General features: G+C 41.9%; 1 protein-coding gene across 1 annotated transcript in view; it reads right to left on the bottom strand.

Moving 5' to 3' along the window:
• Nucleotides 1-24,668, bottom strand: part of WDR59 (WD repeat domain 59) — an 89,511-nt gene that overhangs the window by 22,058 nt on the left and 42,785 nt on the right. The window contains exons 11-18 of the mRNA XM_007462941.1: nucleotides 21,069-21,148; nucleotides 19,910-20,042; nucleotides 19,652-19,776; nucleotides 15,691-15,855; nucleotides 13,063-13,158; nucleotides 12,751-12,907; nucleotides 12,176-12,245; nucleotides 8,015-8,168 (exon numbers count right to left, since the gene is read on the bottom strand). Coding sequence (XP_007463003.1) covers nucleotides 8,015-8,168; nucleotides 12,176-12,245; nucleotides 12,751-12,907; nucleotides 13,063-13,158; nucleotides 15,691-15,855; nucleotides 19,652-19,776; nucleotides 19,910-20,042; nucleotides 21,069-21,148 — 980 coding nt within the window. The remainder of the gene's footprint in view (nucleotides 1-8,014; nucleotides 8,169-12,175; nucleotides 12,246-12,750; nucleotides 12,908-13,062; nucleotides 13,159-15,690; nucleotides 15,856-19,651; nucleotides 19,777-19,909; nucleotides 20,043-21,068; nucleotides 21,149-24,668) is intronic.

Genomic DNA, 24,668 nt, shown 5'->3' with positions numbered 1-24,668 from the left:
GAAAGAGTGCAATTTAAAAATCTGTAATTATTATAAATGTCCATAAACTCTCGGGCATGTAGAGTATATTATTATTTAGATGGTTCATAGATAAATTCGTTTTCCACCAGTGATTTTGATACAATCGCTCTTCCATAAATCAGTCATGGTCTATATCCAGGCATTTCTGACCGTTCACGTCCCATCTAACCCCCAAAGTTGTCCAACGCATGTAACTTCCCATAGGATTAGTAAGCGGCATGGAAGCTGCTAAACCCAGGACACCCGGACTCAGTGCATGGCAGGTAAATGTAGATGTTTAACTAAAGTATTTGAATTGTTCATCATCGTTTGTAAATACATATGCTATCAATTTGGAACCTTAACCTATTTGGTCTCAGAAGCAGTTCAGTTACTAGGTATCCATACACAAGTCATTATTCTGCAACACAAGAGGAAACTGCATCTATTCTTGGGGGCTAGTAGCCCTTCAATTCTCTGCTGGCCTTGGTTATTTTCTAAAGAAGAACTGTGATGTGGGTGCAAGTAAGGGGTGAGTGTGCTAACGAGAAAAATGGCCTGTCAGGATGGGCTGGAGCCAGGCAGCATTTACCGACATTAGACTGTGCTGTCACACGTGCCCTGAGCACTAGGACCGGTTTTACAGAGAGTAACTCAGCATACACCGACCCTGCAGTGATGGGACGGCACAACATGGTTAACTAGAACACGGAAGGCATCAGTCCATAAACTCACTTCACTGCGACTTTCATCCAGACTTCTGGAAGTTTAAGAATCCTGGGAAATGACATACCCACAAGGCCCCACATAATTCGTCATCTCCAATGACATTTAGGGTACTGGATTTTTTTTGAAAGGCAGAAAGAAAAGATCTACATTCAAAAGATTCCATCTGGAATCAAATAGGATCCATCTAATTGGGTCTTCCAGGTTTGTTGAAAGGCTTCTAAAAGAGTTCCAGGCACTGACTCTGGCTCCTTATTACAAAGAGAAAATAAGAAGCCCTTCAACAATTGAGCAATTCACGACAGATCCGTTTAACTGAACAGTGGAAACCAATGGACGCCTCGTGAGGGATGGGGTCTACAGCTTTCAGACCACGCTGGAAACATCCACAATTGCCTGACTTTTTAAGCAAACCCAATGAAAGCATAATATTAAGGCCCATGTGCCCAAAGTGGTTCATTTGCAAATAGACTAGCTCACGTCAGAATGTTTTTCCTAGCAGACTTGAAATATTTCTAAAAAGGATCATTTTCAGAATGTCAAAAATACTTGAGCAGAGGGACCTGGGTAATGGATGTGGAAGAAGATCACGAGCAATTATCCTATTTCCCCAGAGCCCTCCCTACAATGGCCAGAGAGGAGCCTGTATTTGGGAAATGAGAGACGCCCTGGACTTCACCAGTGAGGATGTGAGCTTACTCAAGGCCACACTCCTAAGAGCTGAGCTTTGAACACAGGTTCTCAGGCTGCTAAGCCCATACTTGTTAACCTGCTTTTAAGAGTATGATTTTAGATTAAAAAGGGGGGAAACTTAAGTCCTGACTAAGCTACCTGTTAATATGTAAATAGTTTGATCCGTATAAAAACAGATCCATTTCTGCATATATGGAGATCATCTGATTCCAGTGAGGGCTGTCCAACACACCACTGTCTACAATTACTCACTTCTAAAGTCACTTCTCTGCCAAGCACTGCTGAGCCAGAGCAACGCGCTGATGACAGGCAGAGGCAAGCAGCTCCTGTGGCTACAGGGCTCAACACGCCAGGCTCAGGCCAAGGTGCTGTGTTTCAGGCCAGGCTTATGAGCCTGAACCTCGCGCCGTTTAATTTCCTTTTTGGATTTGTTAGGATTCGACACATTCAGAGAAAACAAAACTCAGCGTCCAAAGAGACGTCTCAGGGCTCTTCTCCCATTTGCAGTCTTGGGTGACAGAGATTGGCAGAAACGGGCCCGTGTGAGTCATCAATAAGTCCTTGATGAAAATGTAAAGATAGTGGTCTGGGCAGCTTTCTGCAACTACTCTTCACAGAATTACAGAAATCATGTCTGTATTTCCTGGGACTTCCTTGTCAGCTTCTCGAGACACCAGGCTTCCAGGTGCTTCTCTGTTTGATCTGTACTGATGTACAGGTGGTGCTTTACGGACCTCGATAAGCTGCCTTTGAGCCTACAATAGAAGGAGATTCCCTAACACAGGGTCACCCTAATGATAGCTGCCACCAAGAATCAAAGTGTGAAAGCAATTAAGGGACAGCTGTTTTTGTTCATTTAATCCAGCAAGGAATAACGATAAAACATTATAAAAAATCTTTAAAGCGGGGGGGTCACAAAGTATTTTTTTTTCAAACTTGGAGGTTGATGGCTTTTAAATATGAACTATCTCCCCTTCAGGCTATGGAGGTCACTCAGTAAACCTGTCTCATGGCAAATTATTCTGGGGATTCAAATCCAACAAGGCTGCCTAAACAAAGATGTGGTAGATCTCAAATCAGGTGTCAGGGCCTAGGACCCAGGTGCTCCCTAAGAAGCACGCAGTGTTTCCTCTAGTGTCTTGGCAACAAAAATGGTTCATACCTCATCCACACCTACCCAAGATTTCTTTGCCTTAGTATCTTGCTGGAGATTTTAGAATAACCTCTCTAGTCTGAGCACCTGTCAGGTGACGACAACAATGACACACCGGGATGAGGTGTGGCTGACCTTTCCAGGTGAGAAAAGGACACAGGGGCCCCAAAGCCCCCTAAAACCTCCTGCATTGCTCCAGTCCCACTCTGACGGGCTTAAATGTGGATATGTTTCTGTGCAGTAAAATCGGTACCTCTGGGAGGTGAAGGACTCTGCACTTCTCTTAGGTCATCTCAATGCCCCATCGATAGAAAACACCCCTTCCCCACAGATTCCATGAGCAGGGATCGAGGGAGGAGAGACAAAGCAAGACAGACAAGTTATCACACGATGAGACTGGGATGCTCCTCTGAACAGACCAAGAAGGTGTTCATGGAATTACGGGAAACAGGACAGGGAGGATCAGGGTGGGGAGGGAGGGGCGGTGGGAGGGGGAGGCACTGGTGCAGAGAGCACTGAATGACAACCAATAGCCAGCTTGCAACTGAACCACCAGTGTTACTGCTACAATCGGAGGCAACATCAATGGCAATAAATGGGTTAAATGTAAAAACAGCCCAAGAATAAGCCACCAACTGCTTCGCAGCAACCCCGTAGACAATGCATAATCATCAGCAGAGTGGGCAGTGAGTCAAAATGAGTTCCTCTTTAAATAGCAGCAGGAGCAGGGACTTCTGGAAAAATCAGTGGAAACGCAGCAGTTGGGTTGGTAGGACAGGCTTTCTGAGGAAAGATGGCCATGGAGGCAGCTCCACCCCCAGGCTGTTGGGCAGCAGTGGAACTTGCTAATCAAGGTTCCTGATTTCAACCGGTTTTTATATGAAAAGGCTATAGGACTATGCCCCTAATTTTTTTTTTTTTTTAAACACCAAATGAAACTTACACAAAAGCCTCAAAGCTGCCTTGCACAGCCTGAGGTCACCATGGCACGACTGAAACACAAAGGGGGTGGGAGAGGAAGACAGAAGAGGAGAGAGTAAGCAAGAGAAAAGGAAGAGAAGACGTCCATTGCAGAGGTTTTATTGTCAATGTAAAATACTGATGGCAAGGAAAAAATTTGTTCCAGGAAATTCCCAAAGGATTAAAATCTAGCTTCGGTGTCATGCCAATGAAGCAGGTGGGCACTTCCCTCTTTGAACTTGAGCAAGACGATAAAAATGGAGACAAAATGGTAGAAGCCTCTTATATCTTCCTCTGCTGCCCCACCATGCCAAAGGTAGGCTTTTGAAAGCTCTATGAAATTATACAAATACTCCAAGTGAAATCAGGTGAGCTAAAGGCTTATCACTGGGGTTCTTTCCAAGAAATCCAGCATTCAGCTTCATTTTCAAAGAAGTCCATTCACAATCCTTAACGATATCAGTATTCACCCATTTGAAACTGATAGAACCAGGAGGCAGTCCTTGGTGCCTGACTCCCAAGAGTGAGAAATTGATTATGCTGGTCCTGAAAACCAGCCAGCCTGTCATTTCAGGTTCCTCAAAGCCAGGCAGGTGGCACTTTATTCTTGGGCCTTTGGGCAGAGACAGGATTAGTTAAGGAGAGCATTTGCACAGCGCACAGTACCGGGAAGTCGTTAATTGCTTGTATGGACCAACGTCGCCGGGCAGAGCGAGGAGACATCTGTGCGTGAAAACGTTACACCCACGAGGAGGGAAGAAAAACACCAAGAAAATTAAAAGGGAAAAAATATAGAATAAAATGAAAGCTTCCCATACATCTGATGGATTCAAAGGTACCATAATATACTGCAAAATTGGGATGGGAATGACTGAAAAATCTGAAACTCAGCACAGCAGTATTTAGATTCCCTCACCCCACTCCCAACCCATCACACTCCATACACAGCTTCAATGCCGTTGTCCTTTAGTCCGAAACACACTTCAAGGTATCAGGAGGCTGACATCCACACAGCTCTGACAGAGGAACTACGACGGAGATTTGTGGTTCTCTTACAAGAATTAAGATCATAAGAAACAGGTGGAGGGACTTCCCTGGCGGTCCAGAGGTAAAGACTCCACGCTTCCAATGCAGGGGATGCGGGTTCCATCCCTGGTTGGGAACTAGGATCCCACATGCTGCGCTAAGACCCACACAGGCCAGCGCAGCCAAAAAAAAGGAAACAGCTGGAGAACTCTGCTTCCCCTTCAAAAGCATATGTATGTGCGAGAAGCTTCTCATTCCTAAAAAGAAAGAAGTTCCTCAAGAGATTCAACACCGAATTGTTTTTGGTGTGTGGCTGGGGGGGCACCAGGGAAACTGAAGTCTTGACCTTGGGACTGCAGGACCATCCTCAGAGTGGTGCCACGAGGAAGTGAGAGCCTGAGAGAACTGAAGGGTGATGCTCCCCAGGGCTCTCGCTAACCACGGGAGCATCAGTGTGAAACTGGGAGCGTACAACACTGTTTTGCGAAATCAGAAATTACTCTATTAACTTCAAGGCCTCCTCAGTTATTTACATTAAAGCTATTTTAGTGATGTCAACTGAAGTGAATGTGGGAAGCTGCAAAATTTTTTAAATGTTTACAGGGCAATGCCTGATGTTTACCTTAAGTCCTGGGCCTTCTGATTTACCCTAAGAATAAACAATATTTCATCAGCTATTAATAGATGGTCCAGTTACCAAATGAATGTTAGCATCTCTCTGTGCTTTCTAACTTCTTATATGAAATTTAATGGTTTTATTAATTTATTTTTACATCTCTCACATTTAAAAAAATTTTAAGAGCAAACATTGGAATTCCATCTGGAGAACCTCTGGGTGATATAACAAGATGACCTAAGTAGGACAGGTTAAAAACACAAAAACAAGAGAAATGAGTATTAGTCCCCAATAGCTCTAGGAAGTTATTTCTGCAATCTCCAAAATACTCTATAATTCTTTCATTGTGATACTTTAATGCAGTTATATTCTTTTCCTTTCTTCTTAGTCATTTAAAGCTCTCAGGGGTAGAGATCTAAACAAGAATAAAAGTACGCAGGAGATAAAATTTGGGGTGAAAATGAAGACTGAAGCACAGAGAAATTTAGTACACTGGAATCGTTTCCAGGACAAAAGTAATAAAAGTGATATTATTTGACATTTGAAACTAGACACCCAAGAATTAGAAAATACTTCTCGAGGGATAAAACTGTTATCGTCCTCTGTGAGGAAAATAAGATGGCCATATTTCATGCCTGTAATTCCTTCCCCATGCCGTATGTAAATGGGATGGACATGAACTAGCTTCAAGGAGAGTTTACAAGTTTATTTTAGATTCATCACAAAATAACTGACTGACCAGTTATTGATAACTGATTTTAACTTCTTACTAGGCTGAACCATGTGAAACTTTTTCTTAAGGTCAAAAATGCTCAAATATCAGCAGTTTCATATGATTTACCCTAATAATTACTATGTGTCATACATTAAAATGTGCCTCCCTCCCCCAGGGCTTCTAGGGTTCTTGGAATAGTCTATGTCTGGGAACAGTCTATTTCCTGTGATTGCTAATTGACTGAATTATAGACCTATGATTTGTGAACTTTTCTGCACATAGGCTATACATCAATACAAAAGTTTCATATGAAATTATAATAAAACTACCTCCCCCCACTTTATTCGCTCACTGTCTGAAATACAATTCAGAGACCACTTACTATGTCATTCTAGGGGGCTACAATGGCCTGTTTTCTGGGGAGAAGCAACACACTGGGAATCACCCCAAAGTGAAATATACCAATCCTTCCTCCACGCCCCAGCATATCCTGTCTGATAAGAGCTAATTATCTAAGTGCCTTTGTTCCCTCTTCATGATTACAGTGTGTTTGTTGTAAAAGAGAGTCCCCACCGTCAAAAATATAAATGTAGGCCTTACAAGTGCTTCTGCATTAGGAGAGGCTCCTCCTTCTTGGAAATGGAGTTATTTTGATGAAACACGACCTTTACACACTATCACAGGGTCAAAAGTGCAAGTCCCAGCTATGCTGCCCAATCTGAACCCAAGCACGAGAAGCACGGGGCATGATGCAAAGGGGAATTCAGAACTGCCTCTTTGACTAACAGGTCTCCTCAACCTGGCCCTGGTGCTAAAGAAAATTCCCACATTTATTCAACCTTGAGTTTGTTTAGCTACTACATCAATAATAAAATGCCTTAGTTCCAAACAGTTTATCAAAGCTTCTCACCAGTTACCCGCTAGCTTGCAGAAAAAGAAAAAAAAATTTTTTTGAATGTAAAGGACTTGGGAAGATAAAAGTGTTCTAAGAAGTTCTGTGACAGGTGCAGGACAGGGCGGGGTGGGGGGAGGCAGCGGTGGGGTGGAGAACTCCGTCAGAGATGCAAAGAAAGGGACTATGGAGCTGCCCAGAAAGGCAACCAAAAAATCATTTTCCCTATTTGACTGAAGGTTTTGCCCAAGACTGGTCATGCCTCAAGCATCAGTTCCTGCCACTCATTTGTCACATACAACCCTAAGACCTGACAAAGTCAGCGACAGCCAACATCATGCAAACCAGGAAGGTTAGACACTACACTGCAATCAAAGTGAAGACACCTCTAACACTTGCTGGAAGTTGGGGTTCTATTTTAAATAACTCAATTTTTAACAAAAAAACAAATTTTAACTATAGGCAATCCATCATTTCTCAATTAGGGGGAGAGAGCAACAAAGAATTCCTAAGGACTGAGTTTGTGAGTAGCTCAGTGGTAACCAGTTAATACATCATGTCAGTTAAAAGACAGTTTAAGTCAGACTCAACCTGATAACACAGAAAGTTCTCAGAATCATTCCCACGCTCTGCCGATATTCTCTACACTGTCGTCACCAAAGGCTTCTGACAGCTTAATAGCTACTGTAGGGACGATGAGTTCCTTAAGAACCCAGGAACAGAAGGACAGTTTCAGGGGATTTTTGTATAAACCGGTCCATTCAAATGGGTACTTCGGTGCAGACTTAGTAAACTAAGTATAAAACCTCTTAGAGGTCAACTTGAAAACCTCCCACAACTATGAAGTTCCAAATATATCAGGATCCCAAGCCTTCTGAAGCATCCCTTAATTTGGTGACAAACATCAGAATACCCAGGAAGACCTGAAGCTACGTGATTCTATCTGAGAGGATGGGAATCGACTTCATATATGGGGACCACAGGACAGGGTTAAAGGGGAGGGAAGAGTTCGGATTATAACAACCAACCACCGCTCCCCCTCCTATACAATTTACAGTAGTTAAAAACCAACCGAAAGGAACAAAGCAACGGTCTTTCTCTAACACACTAAGTATGAAAGGGAAAGACCACAGGAGGATCACTAATTTAGCTGCTGTGCATGGCAGGCAGGGAGGCCAAGGACAAGAATCTGGGGAAGGGATAAGAATCAAAGGCCGTGGATCAGCGGCTTACCCGCTCCTTGTAGTAGAAGGAGCTGATGGAGACCTGCTCCTTCTCACTGCGCGTGGGGCTCCCGCTGTACAAACGGAGGTTCCCAGGGGCCTCTGTGCGGATCTTCATGGGCGCAATCAAGCCAGTATGATAGGCAGACAAAGCTGACAGAGATCTGTGGTTGAAAAGGCACGATTAACCATACTGGTGTGGATCTTTCCATAGTTCTAAGTGATGCCATTCTTAGCGCTTGATGAAATCAGGAGAAAAAGATGGATAAAATGGGGAAAAAATGGAAACTCCAAAAAGGAATCAAAGAGCACTTTTAGAACTGAAAAATGCTTTATCTGCAGAAGCAGAGAATGTTTCTATGACTATATACATAGAAAATTCAAAGGAGTCTATAAATTACTTAAACTAATAAGTGAATTTAGATACAAGGTCAATCTACAATAATCTACTGTATTTCTATATATTAAAAACAAACATTTGGAAAATAATAAAATTGCATTTACGATAGCATCAAAACACATGCAATACCGGGCTTCCCTGGTGGCGCAGTGGTTGAGAGTCCGCCTGCCGATGCAGGGGACACGGGTTCGTGTCCCAGTCTGGGAAGATCCCATATGCCGCGGAGCGGCTGGGCCCATGAGCCATGGCCGCTGAGCCTGCGCGTCTGGAGCCTGTGCTCCACAACGGGAGAGGCCATGACAGTGAGAGGCCCGCGTACCACAAAAAAAAAAAACAAAAAAAACCACACATGCAATACCTAGGAACACATTAAAAAAAAAAAGTGCATGGAAAATACAAAATATTGCTGAGAGAAATTAAAGACTCAAAACAATAGAGAAATACACCGTGTTAATAGACTAGAAGATTCCAGATTGTTAAGGTGTCAATTTTCTCCAAGTTGATCTATAGAATCAACACAACTCCAATCAAAATATGAGCAGGCTTTTTTCTGTAGGAACCAGTAAGCTGATTTCTATTTTTTCAGAAATGCAAAAGATCTAGAGTAGTCAACACAATCCTGAATGAGAATAATAAAGTTAGAGGACTTAACATTACCAGATTTGAAGACTTACTATATAAACCTACATTAACAGTGTAGTGTTGGCATAAGGAGAGACCAATAAACCAAAGAAAAAAATAGAGTCCAGAAACAGATCCAAAACATACGGTTAATTGATTTTCAACAAAGGTATCAATGCAAATTCAACAAGAGCAAAATCTTTTCCATAAATGGTGCTATATATTTGACAACTATATATCTCTACTGAAAAAAAAAACTTTGACCCCTACCTCACATCATACACAAAAATTACTTTGAGATTAATTACAGACCTTAGATAAGGAATTTACATCTATAAATTTTTAAGAGAAAACACAGAATATTTTCATGACCTTGGGATAGGCAGAGATTTTTTTTAGACAGGACACAGAAGCACTAACCCTAACACTTAAAAAGTGATAAACTGAACTGCATCAAAATTTAAAACTGCTGAAAATTGAAAATCATTAAAGAGGGACAAAGATAAGCCATAGATTAGGAGAAAATCAATACATACACCCAGCAAAGGATTTGCAATAAGAACTGATAAAGAACTACCACAAATAGATAATAAGAAACACAGTCTAAAAAAAGCTGGACAAAATACTAGAACAGGCAAATCACCAAAGAAGATATCCAAGTGGTCAATTAGCACACAAAAGCTGTTCACCATCATTAGTCATCACCATGGAAGCACAAATTAAAGCACAATGAGATAATACTACACACCCACCACAATGGCTAAAGCTGAAAAGACTAAAAACACCAAGTTTGGGGGAGGATGTGGAGCAGCCAGAACTCTGAAACGTTGCTGGAAGAGTATAACACGGCATAACCACGGGGACAGATTTTTTGGCAATTCTAATAAAATTAAACATGCACGTATCCTACGACCCAGGGATTCTACTCCTTGGGTAGAGAAATTAATACACATGTCCATAAAAAGACTTGTATGAAATTTAAAAAAAAGACTTGTATGTGTAGGTCTACATATAATAAAATAAAAACTGGAAATAATCCAAATGTCCATCAACAGGAGTATGAATAAGCAAATTATATTATTTTCATACCATGGAACTACTGATCCATGCAACCACGTGGATCAATTTCAAAAACGTTAAGTTGAGCAAAACATGCCAGACATAAAATAGTACGTGCTGGATGATTCTATTTAGATGAAGTTCAAGCACAGGCAAACTAAACTTCAATGATGGAAGCAGAAGAATCATTTCCTCTGGGTAAAGGGACCAGGGAACTTTTGGGAGTGAGGACAAGGCTTTGTATCCTGATCTGGGTGCTGGTCATCAAGGTACAGACTTCACATTTGTGTACCCTAAATTATACCTCAATACAATACTGTTAGTATGAAAAATGTTCTAATAGGAACATTTTCCCACTGACCCAAAGTCCAGATACAGATATCTGTTGTTTCCTTTTAAGAGTAGGTGATTGGGGGCTTCCCCGGTGGCGCAGTGGTTAAGAATCTGCCTGCCAATGAGGGGACACAGGTTCGAGCCCTGCTCCGGGAAGATCCCACATGCCGCGGAGCAACTAAGCCCGTGCGCCACAACTACTGAGCCTGCACTCTAGAGCCCACAAGCCACAACTACTGAGCCCATGTGCCACAACTACTGAGCCCCTGTGCCTCAACTACTGAGCCCGTGTGCCACAACTACTGAAGCCTGTGCACCTAGAGCCCGTGCTCCACAACAAGAGAAGCCACCACAGTGAGAAGCCCACACAGTGCAATGAAGAGTAGCACCCGCTCGCCGCAACTAGAGAAAGCCTGCATGCAGCAACAAAGACCCAACTCAGCTAAAAACATAAAATTAAAAAAAAAAAAAAAAAAAAAAAAGAGTAGGTGATTGTTTTCTAGTCCAACCTTTCACATAAGGAATCTAGTGTAATGTAGGGCGTTCTCTGGCATTTAACTCCCACTTCTTGTAGGGCCAAGTTCTCATCTGCTTGGGTTACTGCAGAAACTGGCAAACTCCCAGGACAGCCGTAGCACCTGCTCATGAACTTGGTGCAATGTCCTTTCTTTCTTGTTAGCTTAGCTATTCATTATTAAGTATGCTAATTATATCATATACAGTATAACCAGGTGTTTGTAGCAGGAGGGTTTCCAAGTTATCCTGGTCATCACACTGCAGAACCAGAAGTCTACAGCATAATATTTAAGTTTAAAAAACCACTAATATGGGGAAGGTTGTGAAGGTGTGGGGACAGGGGTATATGTACTCTGCACTCAATTTTGCTATGAACCTAAAATTGCTCTAAAAGATAAAGTGTATTAATTAAGAAAAAAATTTACAATATGATCCAGTCATTCAGTTCCTAGGTATATATCCAAGAAAAATGAAAAAATATATATCCACACAAAATTTGCACAGAATGTTCATAGCAGCATTATTCATCATGGCCAAAAAGTGGAAACAGTCCCAATGTCCAATGACTGATGTATGAATAAGTAAAACATGGTATATACATGTAATGGAATATTATTTGGCAATAAGAAGAAATGAAGTACTGATACATGCTACAACATGTATGAGCCTTGAAAATATACTAAGTGAAAGACGTCAGTTACAAAAGTACACACATATAATTCCATTTATATGAACTGTCCAGAACAGGCAAATTTATAGACCGAAAGTAGATCAGTGTTTGCTCAGGGCTGGAGGAATGGGGGACTTAGGGACTGGGGTGACCCTTAAGGGATTCAAAGTTTCTTTTTGGGATAATGAAAAGGTTCTAGAATTGACTCTAGTGATGGCTGCACATACACTACATGTGTGTGGTAATGTTAGAAGTGGCCTATTAGTGTTACGGGACTATAGATTATCTCTTGCTATTATTCTAGTTTTATTTAATATTCAGATAATACTTTAGCGATAGGGGAAGAGCACATTAAAAAAGAATTTGCCTTGTTTTGACAACAGTTTTTATCAAGCAACTCCTAGTAGTAACTTTACAGTAGAAATCTCAGCTTGGGTGAAATTCAATGAACCATGATCTTTTGGGAGTAAATCTTATAATGAGTGATAACTAACACAAACTGTCCAAATTCTCAGATGTCTGCCTATTTCTGGCCCATGAATGTAGCTTACACCTGCATCTCCCAGACTCACCTCGGAGTAGGCTCAGTCGGAGACACTGCTCGGTGCATCGTCATGGGCCTTGTGAAATACACCAGGTACCCTGTCAAAGGAGACATCACACGTGCACATCAAGGTCAGTGAGCTGGTCATGGGAAATCCTAAGAAAGCACTGGTCAATCTTTTGTCTACCTCAATATACCTGAAGGATAAGACATAGTATCCTAAGCTACACAGGCTCACAACGGCAGCCGTACTTAATAAAAACAAAGATAAGAATCTCCAGGATTCAGGAGAGATGGGATATATGTGGTTTGGAAAAAGTCTTCACAAGCACTTTATATATTTCCTATGTGTATTTTCAATAGGCTGAGTCAAGACTCAAATTCACACTCATCAGAATGAAACAAGTTAAGTCTGTAAATCTGGTGAACATTCTTAGGGTATGTCCCCAGATGCCAATTCGGCATCAGATAACACTACGACAGAAATCTTTTGAGTTCTCAGGAAACAAAAACAAAGAAACATTTTCTGATGGAAATTTTTATACAGACATTCTTAGCTTCTCTCTCTCGAAATCTAGAATCAGAGAACCGAAAGAGACAAACCTGCCCCGCAGAATCTGGCCCCCGAGGTCCTGGGAAAGGGAATATTGGCATCCTGGTAGGACCCATAGGCGGTGGTCACCCGGGCAAATGTCGGTAGGGGTGGCGTGACAGAGTTCGGGAGCGCGAAGGGATTGCTGGAAGCGCTGTCTTCTTGGTTCTGAAATTTTAAAATCAAGAGACTAAAACCCACAATCTGTCTTCAAGCCAAATTACAAAACAGGACACATTATTCCAAGATCAGGGAGCCCAGGATTTTAGGGAGGAGGAAAGGAAACGAAACCCCAAAGCACAGCTTGGTAACAAGGATCCCACCACAAAAGACTCAAGGCAGGAGACGAGCTGGCGCAGGCAGGGCTCCAAACAGCTCTGGTTGCGTTTCACTTTTTGCAGGGAAGTGTCTTTCAGGATCTAGAAAAGGCACAAAACGCAGTCAAGAAGAGCAACATTCTTTCTCCTGATTCTTTTTTATTGTGTGAAGCATCGGAAGCAGCAACGATGCTGGGGCGCTGGAGCGTGGCTGTGTCTGAGGCTGCCAACACAACATACCACCTTCCCCCTCCCCGAGAGGCTCAGAGAAAAGATTCATTTGTGAATCCTCTTCCAGAAGCCCTTTCCTTTGCCATGGCAGGAAAGGCACATGCACTGGCTCTGAGAGAGCACGATTAGAACCACCATTCTTCCTTTATAGTGAATTCTACTCCTTTGCTCTCCCCCCGACCCCACCCTCCTCCATGAGAAATCTCAGCATCACTTAGAGTAATATCCTCCAGTCTGGACTGAAAACTGTTCCACGTGATACATACATGCCAGGGGGAAAAGATTTCACTTTAGTGAAAATTAAAATGTACCTTTTGGGGGGGGTCCTTTAAAAATATAAAGCCTAATATACCTGGACAAAACTATAATTCAAAAAGATACATGCACCCCTATGTTCATAGCAGCACTATTCACAATAGCCAAAACATGGAAACAACCTAAATGTCCACTGACAAATAAATTGATAAAGAAGATGTGATACATACATACAATGGAACAATACTCAGCCATAAAAAAGAACAAAATAATGCCATTTGCAGCAACATGGATGCAACTAGAAATTATCATACTAATTGAAGTAAGTCAGAAAGAGAAAGACAAATACCATATGATATCACTTATATGTGGAATCTAAAATATGGCACAAATGAACCTATCTACAAAACAGAAACAGACTCACAGACATAGAGAACAGACTTGGGGTTGCCAAGGGTGAGGGGGAAGGGAGACAGATGGCCTGGGAACTTTGGGTTGGTAGATGTAAACTATTTCATTTACAATGGATAAACAACAAGGTCCTACTGTATAGCACAGGGAACTATATCCAATCTCCTGGGATAAACCATAATGGAAAAGAATATTAAAAAAAGAATGTATATATATGTATAACTGAGTCACTTTGCTGTACAGCAGAGATTGGGGCACAACATTGTAAATCAACTATACTTTAATAATATATATGTATTTTATATACATATATATATGCAGCTTAACATTTTAAAGCACATGCTATCGGTATAACCTGACATACACATACTGAAGATAGGCATGTAAATTGGACCTGGGCTGTCTAACATGGAAGTCATTACTGGACTATAAAGCACATGAAGCGTGGCTAGTCTGGATTGCGATGCGCTGTAAGCATAAAATTCACACCAAAGGTTGAAGACTTAGTACCAAAAAGAAAAAAAAAAAAGAATGTAAGCTATTGCAATAATTTTTATACTGCTTACATGTTGATATGATAATACATGTATGATATGATATGGATATACTGGATTAAATTAAAATATTATTGAAATTAATTTACCTTTTTTTTATTAGTATGGCTACTAGAAAATTGAAAATTACATGTAGTCTGCATCACATTTCTGTTGGACAGCACTGAATTAGACCTTTAATACACTTGCTTATCCTATCATTTTTATACCAATAGAAAAATCTATCTTTTTTGTACGTCCAAACAAGGCAACGAAATGTTCAGACTCCAAGGACAAAACGTCAAGTACCACAAAATCTGAGTTATTAGCATTTCACAGACCCTTGCAAAGCTTGAACAATTTCTTGGTTACCTATCATACCCCAAGAAGATAGAACAATCAAGTGTATATAACACAAACTAGGCAAAATGAATAGCATTCAGGTCAACTTGGTGCTGTCAGGATATTTCTGCTATTTCACATGTGATGCTGCTCAGACCGAAAAAGACGTATCTCAGCTCATGGGGCTTTTTTTATGAGGATTCCACCTGATTAGCTCTGCGTGAACTGACAAATCAAGTTTCTGAACCTGTAAGGGTAAAGACAAGATGCCAGGCTGTACCCCTCCATTCAGGCACCGCTGTCCTATCGCACACCTCACCTGTCCAGCCAGCCAGCCTGCCTCACTCTAAGTAACAACATCTCCTTTTATGGAACAGATTTTTTTTTAATGACCTTACATACTTTTTTTCTGATTAGAAAGTATCTTTTAGCTTCAGAATACATTTTGCCTACAGTTTCCAAATAAATGAGATTGTATTGTATTAACCTGAGATTAACACATAGCTTTAATGAGATCTGTGAGCAGATTATATGCAATTACATAATTGCCTATGATTTATATGCAATATTTCTGAAGTTATATGCAATATCTGTGCAAATTTTTCTGTGGAAGGGTGTGTGGTTTTCATTAGACTTTAGAAGGGGGCAGTCCATGACCCAAAGAGATTAAGAATCAGCGCTCAATGTTTTCTACACAAAAAGAATACAGCTGTTAACCCTGTTAGGTGTAAGGACACATGATGTCCAAATCTTATCAATTGGTTTTTTCACTCAACTTCACTGCTCGACTCAGACACTGATGCAAATGAGCAGTGCTCTCCACTTCCGACATCAAGGAGAACTTGTGAACACAGATGCCCACCTTGAGCAGCTTCGCTTTCATAGTGGATGTGATGGTGGTGGGGTTAATGAACTGGAAGGAAGGGGCTGCGTGGTTCGGGTACTGCGCAGGGAACTTCACCAGCATCTTGACGCGGTGGTTGCTGCAGTGCACAGACACTGTGCAGCTCCTGTCTGCTGCGTCCATCTGCAGGGGACAAATCAATAGCTGCTTTGGAGAGGAACTGCAAAGGGTCTTCAGATGCAAACAGGTTTAAATAAGGTAACTGAATGCTCTAGGTTCCTGGTAACGGAGTGAGAGAGAGTCTCCAAAGATGAATTTGGAAGATGTGGACAACTCATTTTCAAAACGGATTTTTAATTTTAGTACTGATTTAATAAATTCAAAGTGTTTTTACTTAAAAAAGCTTTATCCCAAAGCTGTGAGGGAGGCTGAAACTTGTTATATTTATTTTGAGATGGGAAAATAAAGCAGGAAGATGTTAAAAACCTGACTCAAATTAAAAGTACTCCTGGGACCTAGGAATAAACCTACCTAAGGAGAAAAAAGACCTGTATGCAGAAAACTATAAGACACTGATGAAAGAAATTAAAGATGATACAAACAGATGGAGAGATATACCATGTTCTTGGACTGGAAGAATCAACATTGTGAAAATGACTCTACTGCCCGAAGCCATCTACAGATTCAATGCAATCCCTATCAAACTACCAATGGCATTTTTCACAGAACTAGAACAAAAAATTGCACCATTTGTATGGAAACACAAAAGACCCAGAATAGCCAAAGCAATCTTGAGAAAGAAAAACGGAGCTGGAGGAATCAGGCTCCCTGACTTCAGACTATACTACAAAGCTACAGTAATCAAGACAGTATGGTACTGGCACAAAAACAAAAATATAGATCAATGGAACAGGGTAGAAAGCCCAGAGATAAACCCACACACATATGGTTACCTTATCTTTGATAAAGGAGGCAAGAATATACAGTGGAGAAAAGACAGCCTCTTCAATAAATGGTGCTGGGAAAACTGGACAGCTACATGTAAAAGAATGAAATTAGAACACTCCCTAACACCATACACAAAAATAAACTCAAAATGGATTAAAGAACTAAATGTAAGGCCAGGCACTATAAAACTCTTAGAGGAAAACATAGGCAGAACACTCTATGACATAAATCACAGCAAGATCCTTTTTGACCCACCTCCTAGAGAAATGGAAATAAAAACAAAAATAAACAAATGGGACCTAATGAAACTTCAAAGCTTTTGCACAGCAAAGGAAACCAATAACAGGACGAAAAGACAACCCTCAGGATGGGAGAAAATATTTGCAAATGAAGCAACTGACAAAGGATTAATCTCCGAAATATACACGCAACTCATGCAGCTCAATATCAAAAAAACAAACAACCCAATCCAAAAATGGGCAGAAGACCTAAATAGACATTTCTCCAAAGAAGATATACAGACTGCCAACAAACACGAGAAAGGATGCTCAACATCACTAATCATTAGAGAAATGCACATCAAAACTATAATGAGGTATCACCTCACACCGGTCAGAATGGGCATCATCAAAAAATCTACAAACAATAAATGCTGGCAGGGGTGTGGAGAAAAGGGAACCCTCTCGCACTGTTGGTGGGAATGTAAACTGATACAGCCATTATGGAGAACAGTATGGAGATTCCTTAAAAAACTAAAAATAGAACTACCATATGACCCAGCAATCTCACTACTGGGCATGTACCTTGAGAAAACCATAATTCAAAAAGTGACATGTACCACAATGTTCACTGCAGCACTATTTACAATAGCCAGGACATGGAAGCAACCTAAGTGTCCATCGACAGATGAATGGATAAAGAAGATGTGGAACATATATACAATGGAATATTACTGAGCCATAAAAAGAAACGAAACTGAGTTATTTGTAGTGAGGTGGATGGACCTAGAGTCTGTCATACAGAGTGAAGTAATTCAGAAAGTGAAATGTATGCTAACATGTGTTAGCTAGTGTATGCTAACACATATATATAGAATCTAAAAAATAAAAATGGTTATGAAGAACCTAGGGGCAGGACAGGAATAAAGACACAGAGGTAGAGAATGGACTTGAGGACACGGGGAGGGGGAAGGGTAAGCTGGGTCTAAGTGAGAGAGTGGCAATGAAATATATACACTACCAAATGTAAAACAGCTAGCTAGTGGGAAGCAGCCACATGGCACAGGGAGATCAGCTCGGTGCTTTGTGACTACCTAGAGGGGTGGGATAGGGAAGGTGGGAGGGAGACGCAAGAGGGAGGGGATATGGGGATATATGTATACATATAGCTGATTCACTTTGTTATACAGCAGCAACTAACACAACAATGTAAAGCAGTTATACTCCAATAAAGATGTCAAAAAAAAAATAGTACTCCTGGGAAAATCCTCCTCCCTAAAGGAGATGGGGGCTGCCAGGGGCTGGGGAGAGGCTGCTAGGGGATGTAGGGTTTCTTTGGGGATGATGAAAACGCTCTGAAAGTAGCACTGGTGATGGCTGCATGGCTTTGTGAATGTACTAAGAACCACTAAATTGTACACTTTATTTTTTTTTTAAGATTTTTTTTTTGATGCGGACGATTTTTAAAGTCTTTATTGAATTTGTTACAATATTGCTTCTGTTTTATGTTTTGTTTTTTTGGCTGCAAGGCATGTGGGATTGTAGCTCCCCAACCAAGGATCGAACCCATACCCCCTGCATTGGAAGGCAAAGTCTCAACCACTGGACCACCAGGGAAGTCCCTGTAAACTTTAAAAGGGTGAATTTTGTGGTATGTGAATTATAGCTCAGTAATTTTTATTTTATTTTATTTATTTTTTTATTTGCCCATGCCACACAGCATATGGGATCTTAGTTCTCTAACCAGGGATCGAACCCGCACCCCCTGCAGTGGAAGTGCAGAGTCTTAACCACTGGGTCACCAGGGAAGTCCCTCTCAGTAATTTTTAAAAAGCAGTCCTGGGAAAGGAATCAAGATCTCCTTCTTAGACTAGATCACTGGATATCCAAACTATTCTCAACTGGGACAAAGGGAATATAAACTGAGTTGGTATAGATAACCAATTAATCAAGGAATCCTTTATCTCTTTTGATTTCTTGTGCTGCCAACTAGAGACGGCAGCTGGAGGATGGCAAAAAGAGCCACACATGTGGGAAATCTGGAGACTCGGATTCAAATAGCTGTTGACCTCGGACAAGTTATTTCATTTCGTAGTGTCTCTGTTTCCTCATCTGTAGAGTGGGGATAAAACCACTTATTGCAGAGCTGTTTTAAAGGCCAAATGAGACAATTATGTAAGTGCACAGATCCAGGCCTACTGTTAATTGAATCTGGGCAAAAGAAAAACTAATCAAGTTTTAAAACTCCTTCACAGAGACTCAATTCCCTGAAGCACAGAATTTCAATACCTGCCCAAAAGGAAAAGAGTAAATCTCTCCGTGTGTTAAATGAACAAAGAGGCTTGGTCACCTTCTTAACACGCATCTGAATCTCTGAGGAAATGACCAGCTTACAAGGCAAGATCCTACAGCCAAGTACTAAGAGCCTTGAAGAGTCAGGAGACTGGCTTCCAAACTCAGCCCTGCCATTAACTTTGCCAGTAACCCCCACCAAAACACTAAACTTTCCAGGAGCTGAGCATCTTCACATAGAGTAAAATGAGGTGTTAGAGCATCTAAGGAGATTTTAAGACATTTGAGCATCAGTTTATCCCTTGGTTCATCTTATGAGAAAATAATAGGGTAAGGGAAAATAATCTGCATTTGTAAAATATCTATGTCCTTAGATAACCTAGAAAACAAAAAAGCAAGCACAGAAGACGTCCCTGTTAGAGCAGCAAAGCTATACTGCTAGCCTAAATCATGGCTGAAATAGTCCCCTCACCCACCAACCGCCAACCGCAAGCGAGAGACAGTTCGCTAAGCCCGAGCACCTCCACGTTCACATTGCGGATCTGCACGTTGATCAGGGAGAACTCCTGCTGCAGAGTCTGAGGCAGGCCCAGCTGCTCTGATTTCTTCTCTTCCAGGAGACTGCTTGGGGGGTCTTCCTTTAAGACTAGCAGGAGAGAGAGGGTAACTTGTTGGAAAAGATTTCTGAAATGGATTCAGAGAGCAGTTCTGGGGTATTTGCCACAACTCGGAGATGCAGAGAGGGGCACCGCACCTAAAACATCAGTGTGACCAATTACCTTCTTCCTCCCCGTGGCTGGAGTTGTGCTGGTGATCTGTATCCTGAGTGTGAAGGGTCTTCTCTGGTTCCGGCAGAAGAGCAATGCTCTCAATGAACTCATCAACACCATCTAAGATGTCATTTGCACAAAGCTGCAACAGAGGGGAGGAGATAGATCTAGGTCTAGAGAAGTCAGTGGAAAGGACTGTCGTGTTTGATTGAGTTCTGACTTAAAAATGGGAATCACAAAGGAGAGAGATGTCAGCCCCAAACAGATACAATCAAAATGAGTTTTGCCCATCATCAATTCTCCCTGGTTAAATACACAGGGTAACAGACTCTATTAGTCTACCCTGGAAAATGTTTTATCATGTTCATAGGTTACGCAAATCTCAGAAAACCTTTTAAACTCCAGCCTTGATGGAGTTATTCAGCCAACCCAAGAGCAAAAATATCATAACCTCAAAGCATCTGGAGCAAATGGTACTTTTTGGAGAAAACAGATTTAAAAGGCAATAAGGTAATGATATTTGACCAAAATTGCTCATGAATGACTTGGTACTAAGCAGTGTAGCAAATCTGACCCAGCATTTTCTATCCACTCTGTACAGAGTGCTGTATGGGATGCAATACAAGTGAGACAGCAATCCCACCTTCAAGGAATTTAGCCACCAGATGAGAAGACAGAACCCCGTGATGGGGCAGAGCAAAGCAAGGGCCACGAAAGCAGTTCACACAGGGACCACTGTGCTTCATATAAGAACAGATACAACTGATGGGGCAAAAACTGGAAAGGGCTTCACTTAACAGGTGTTTTTGATGAACGCGGAGAACTCTGAACACTGCCTAGTGCCAGGGCAGGTTTTCTACCCATTTATAAGATAAAGAAATGAAGCCCCCAAGCCACTTGCTCAGTATGCTAACCCACACTACCTTAGACCAGGACAAGAGGAAAAAAAGACATTCAGAGGCTTTGTAGCCTTCAAGTGCTGAATACTGAAGTGGGCTCTTGAATACCTCAAAGCCTCAGTGTAGCATACACAAGCCACTCGGCCAACCAGCAAGTACGTATTAAATGTCCATTACATATCCTCTAACTTCTTCAACTACCAAATTTTCTATCTTAAGTTTCTGGTGTATCCAGTTAACATTCCTCCATAGCATCATTGAATACATACCCTCTGCATCTGGGAATCCACCCGCCACATTCTCAAGGTCTGATCCCGTGACCACGTAACCAGTTGGTAGTCCTTGGACCCTAGAAATCACCAGATTAAAAAAAAAAAAAAAAAAAAAAGAATCTCTGTCTTTACAGATCTCACATTCCAATGGTGGAAACAGACAAACATACAATAACATGGCCGGTAGTGACAATGTTATGAAAAAAATAACATGGGATAAGAGGATAGAGACTGACAGGGGAACTATTTTTAGACAGGACTTCCCTGAAGAAGTCACCTTTGAGCAGAACCTTATTTTTATTTATTTATTTATTTATTTTGCAGTATGCGGGCCTCTCACTGTTGTGGCCTCTCCCGTTGCAGAGCACAGGCTCCAGACGCGCAGGCTCAGCGGCCATGGCTCACGGGCCCAGCCCCTCCGCAGCATGTGGGATCTTCCCGGACCGGGGCACAAACTTGTGTCCCCTGCATCGGCAGGAGGACTCTCAAGCACTGCGCCACCAGGGAAGCCCTTATTTCTTTTTTAATAAATTTATTTATTTATCTTTGGCTGCGTTGGGTCTTCGTGACTACACACGGTCTTCTAATCGCAGTGGCTTCTCTTGTTGTGAAGCATGGGCTCTAGGCATGCGGGCTTCAGTAATTGTGGCACGCGGGCTCAGTAGTTGTGGCTCGCGGGCTGTAGAGTGCAGGCTCAGTAGTTGTGGTACACGGGCTTAGTTGCTCCACAGCATGTGGGATCTTCCCGGACCAGGACTCGAACCCATGTCCCGTGCACTGGCAGGCAGATTCTTAACCACTGCGCCACCAGGGAAGTCCTGAGCTGAAACTTAAATGAAGTGAAATAATAGCTCACAAATTAGCAAGTGAAGAGTGATGCTGGGATTTAATGTCTCACTGAACTTTCACCTCCACAAATGTTCTTCCTTTTATGTGCTCCAGAGGAGCTGGGGATGAATAGGTTGCTTGTGAAATGAACTGTTTTAAATGCATCGTGACATCTTACTGTTTCAAATAATTTTTTGGTAAGGAAATGCATCTCTTTATAAAAGGAATAATCAATCTTTAATGTTCTTAACTGACTGAACTGTATTTTCACACGATAGGTCTGGTCAAAGGGAAATTATCCTATCAATAAAAAGGTCCAAGGTGCTTTCTGAAAGAGCTTTACGAAAGATCAGAACATTTCAGGGTAATTCTGCAGTATCTAGAATCTTCTTTATGGCCATCTTTAGAGAGCAAAGAATCTAGAAATAATTTCATCCATTCCCTCATATTATGGATGGGGAAACTGAGGCAACAAAGAACAGAGTGAGTGAGGGCCAAAGTTCCTTCTCTGTGTCACTGCCTTCAATCAGGCCTTCATTCCTCCATGTTTTAATACATCCCTGTGCACAACTATCAAGACAGCAACTATTCTGAGCTACTACCTGTCATGAGAACCACCATCTAGCCCATGTTCATAACAATAATTTTCTTTTCTTTTTTCTTTTTTGCCATCACTGCATGGCTCACAGGATCTTAGTTTCCCGGCCAGGGATTGAACCCGGGCCCTCGGCAGTGAAAGCACAGAGTCCTAACCACTGGACCACCAGGGAAGTCCCAGCAACAATTTTCTGACTCCACATCCAGCCTCTTTTCATGTCCCTGACTTTGAAGAAAAGTTATGCCTAATTCCTTTCTAAACCCAAATCCTCCACTTGGGTCTTCGGCCCTATTCCCTATTTTCAAAGGGCCTTTGCTTTCACACCTACTCCCTTTCTTGCCTCTTCTCCTTGCCTTCAAACAGAGAGGGCAGCAGCCTCCTCCAAGGAATTTAGTCTACTCCTTGCCTCTGAAGGCAACTTCATTCACAAAACCAGTTCGTGCTGCCTCTGTTTCCGCTGTCTTACAATCAGGCTTCCCTGCTCAATCAGCTTTTGGAACTGGTCTCTTAATGATCGTATGGCTTCCTATTTATACCTATTTATACAATTAAGTGCTTCTCTCTTACTTTGCATGGAGATCCTTCAGCAAAACTCAAAACCAATGACCTCTGATTCCTTCATGAAGCATCCTTTTCCTTGGACCACAACATCCTGATTCTCTTCCTACCTCTGGGAGCTCCTTCACCACAGTGAAAAACCAACATCAAAGCCTGAGGTGGTCCAATAAAAACTGACTAAGACATGGCAGTAAAAAGAAAATGGAACACCATTAGGTTGAGAAAGAAGTAAAATATAAGAATACATGCAGGGGCTTCCCTGGTGGCACAGTGGTTGAGAGTCTGCCTGCTAATGCAGGGGACACGGGTTCGAGCCCTGGTCTGGGAGGATCCCACATGCCGCGGAGCAACTGGGCCCGTGAGGCACAACTACTGAGCCTGCGCGTTTGGAGCCTGTGCTCCGCAGCGAGAGGGGCCGCAAGAGTGAGAGGCCCGCGCACCGCAGTGAAGAGCGGCCCCCACTTGCCACAACTAGAGAAAGCCCCCGCACAGAAACGAAGACCCAACACAGCAAAAAAAAAAAAAATCTATGTTCTTGTGAGGTGAGGCCTAATTTATTAAAAAAAAAAAAAAAAAAAAAATACATGCAGGATGGGGACTTCCCTGGTGGTCCAGTGGGTAAGACTCTGGGCTCCCAATGCAGGGGGCCCAGGTTCGATCCCTAGTCTGGGAACTAGATCCCGCGTGCATGCTGCAACTAAGAGTCCACATGCTGCAACTAAATAAATAATTTTTTTTTAAAAAAAGGAATACATGCAGGATGATTACATTTATAAAAAGTTCAAAAACAAACAAACCTAAACTATTTTTAGGGATGCAGAAATGGGTGGTAAATTGTAAAAATAAAAACAGAAATCACTATCGTAAATGTTAGGATAGTGTTTACCTCTAGGAAAGGGAAAGGATTGTGATTGGGAAGCTTCCGGGTTCTAGCAATGCTTTCTTTCTTGACCTTGGTGGTAGTCACACTGATTTTCACATTATAAACTCTACATGTTTTATGCAATTTTGTAGATGATATATCTCACAATAAAAAGGAATTTTTAAAAAACACCTATAACTTGTACTCAAAATTTCACTACTGGCTAGACAGCCCCAATTTATACAATTCACCCTGCCAGCTTACAGATGACACAGACAACTGAAAATGGGTTGCTAAAAACTTTTTATTTCAGTCCGAAACTACAGGCCAACCTCTCGCTGCCAGACCATGGGGAAACTCTATCATCTCTTTTCAATGGCAAAATGCAGGACAAAGAGTTGAACGATGAAGTCAAGCATGGAAATTGATGGATAGAGACCAAGCAGCCTCATGTTTCTAGAAGCAAGTCAGATTATGGAAATGAAGATGGGAAAATTAAGAGCATGATCAAAAGATTCCTTTCAAAAACAATCCTAGGGACTTCCCTGGTAGTCCAGTGGTTAAGAATTCGCCTTACAATGCAGGGGACGTGGGTTCAATCCCTGGTCGGGGAACTATGATCCCACATGCCACGGGGCAACTAAGCCCGTGCACTCTAGAGTCCCTGAGCCACAACTAGAGAGAAGCCCATGTGCTGCAACAAAGACCCCATGCGCCACAGTGAAAGATCCTGCATGCCACAACAAACATC

Source organism: Lipotes vexillifer, unplaced genomic scaffold (assembly GCF_000442215.2).
Source record: "Lipotes vexillifer unplaced genomic scaffold, Lipotes_vexillifer_v1.1 scaffold70, whole genome shotgun sequence".
NCBI lineage: Eukaryota > Metazoa > Chordata > Mammalia > Artiodactyla > Lipotidae > Lipotes > Lipotes vexillifer.
The sequence above is the reverse complement of the archived record's forward strand: the minus strand, read 5'-3'. Positions and strand labels throughout refer to the sequence as shown.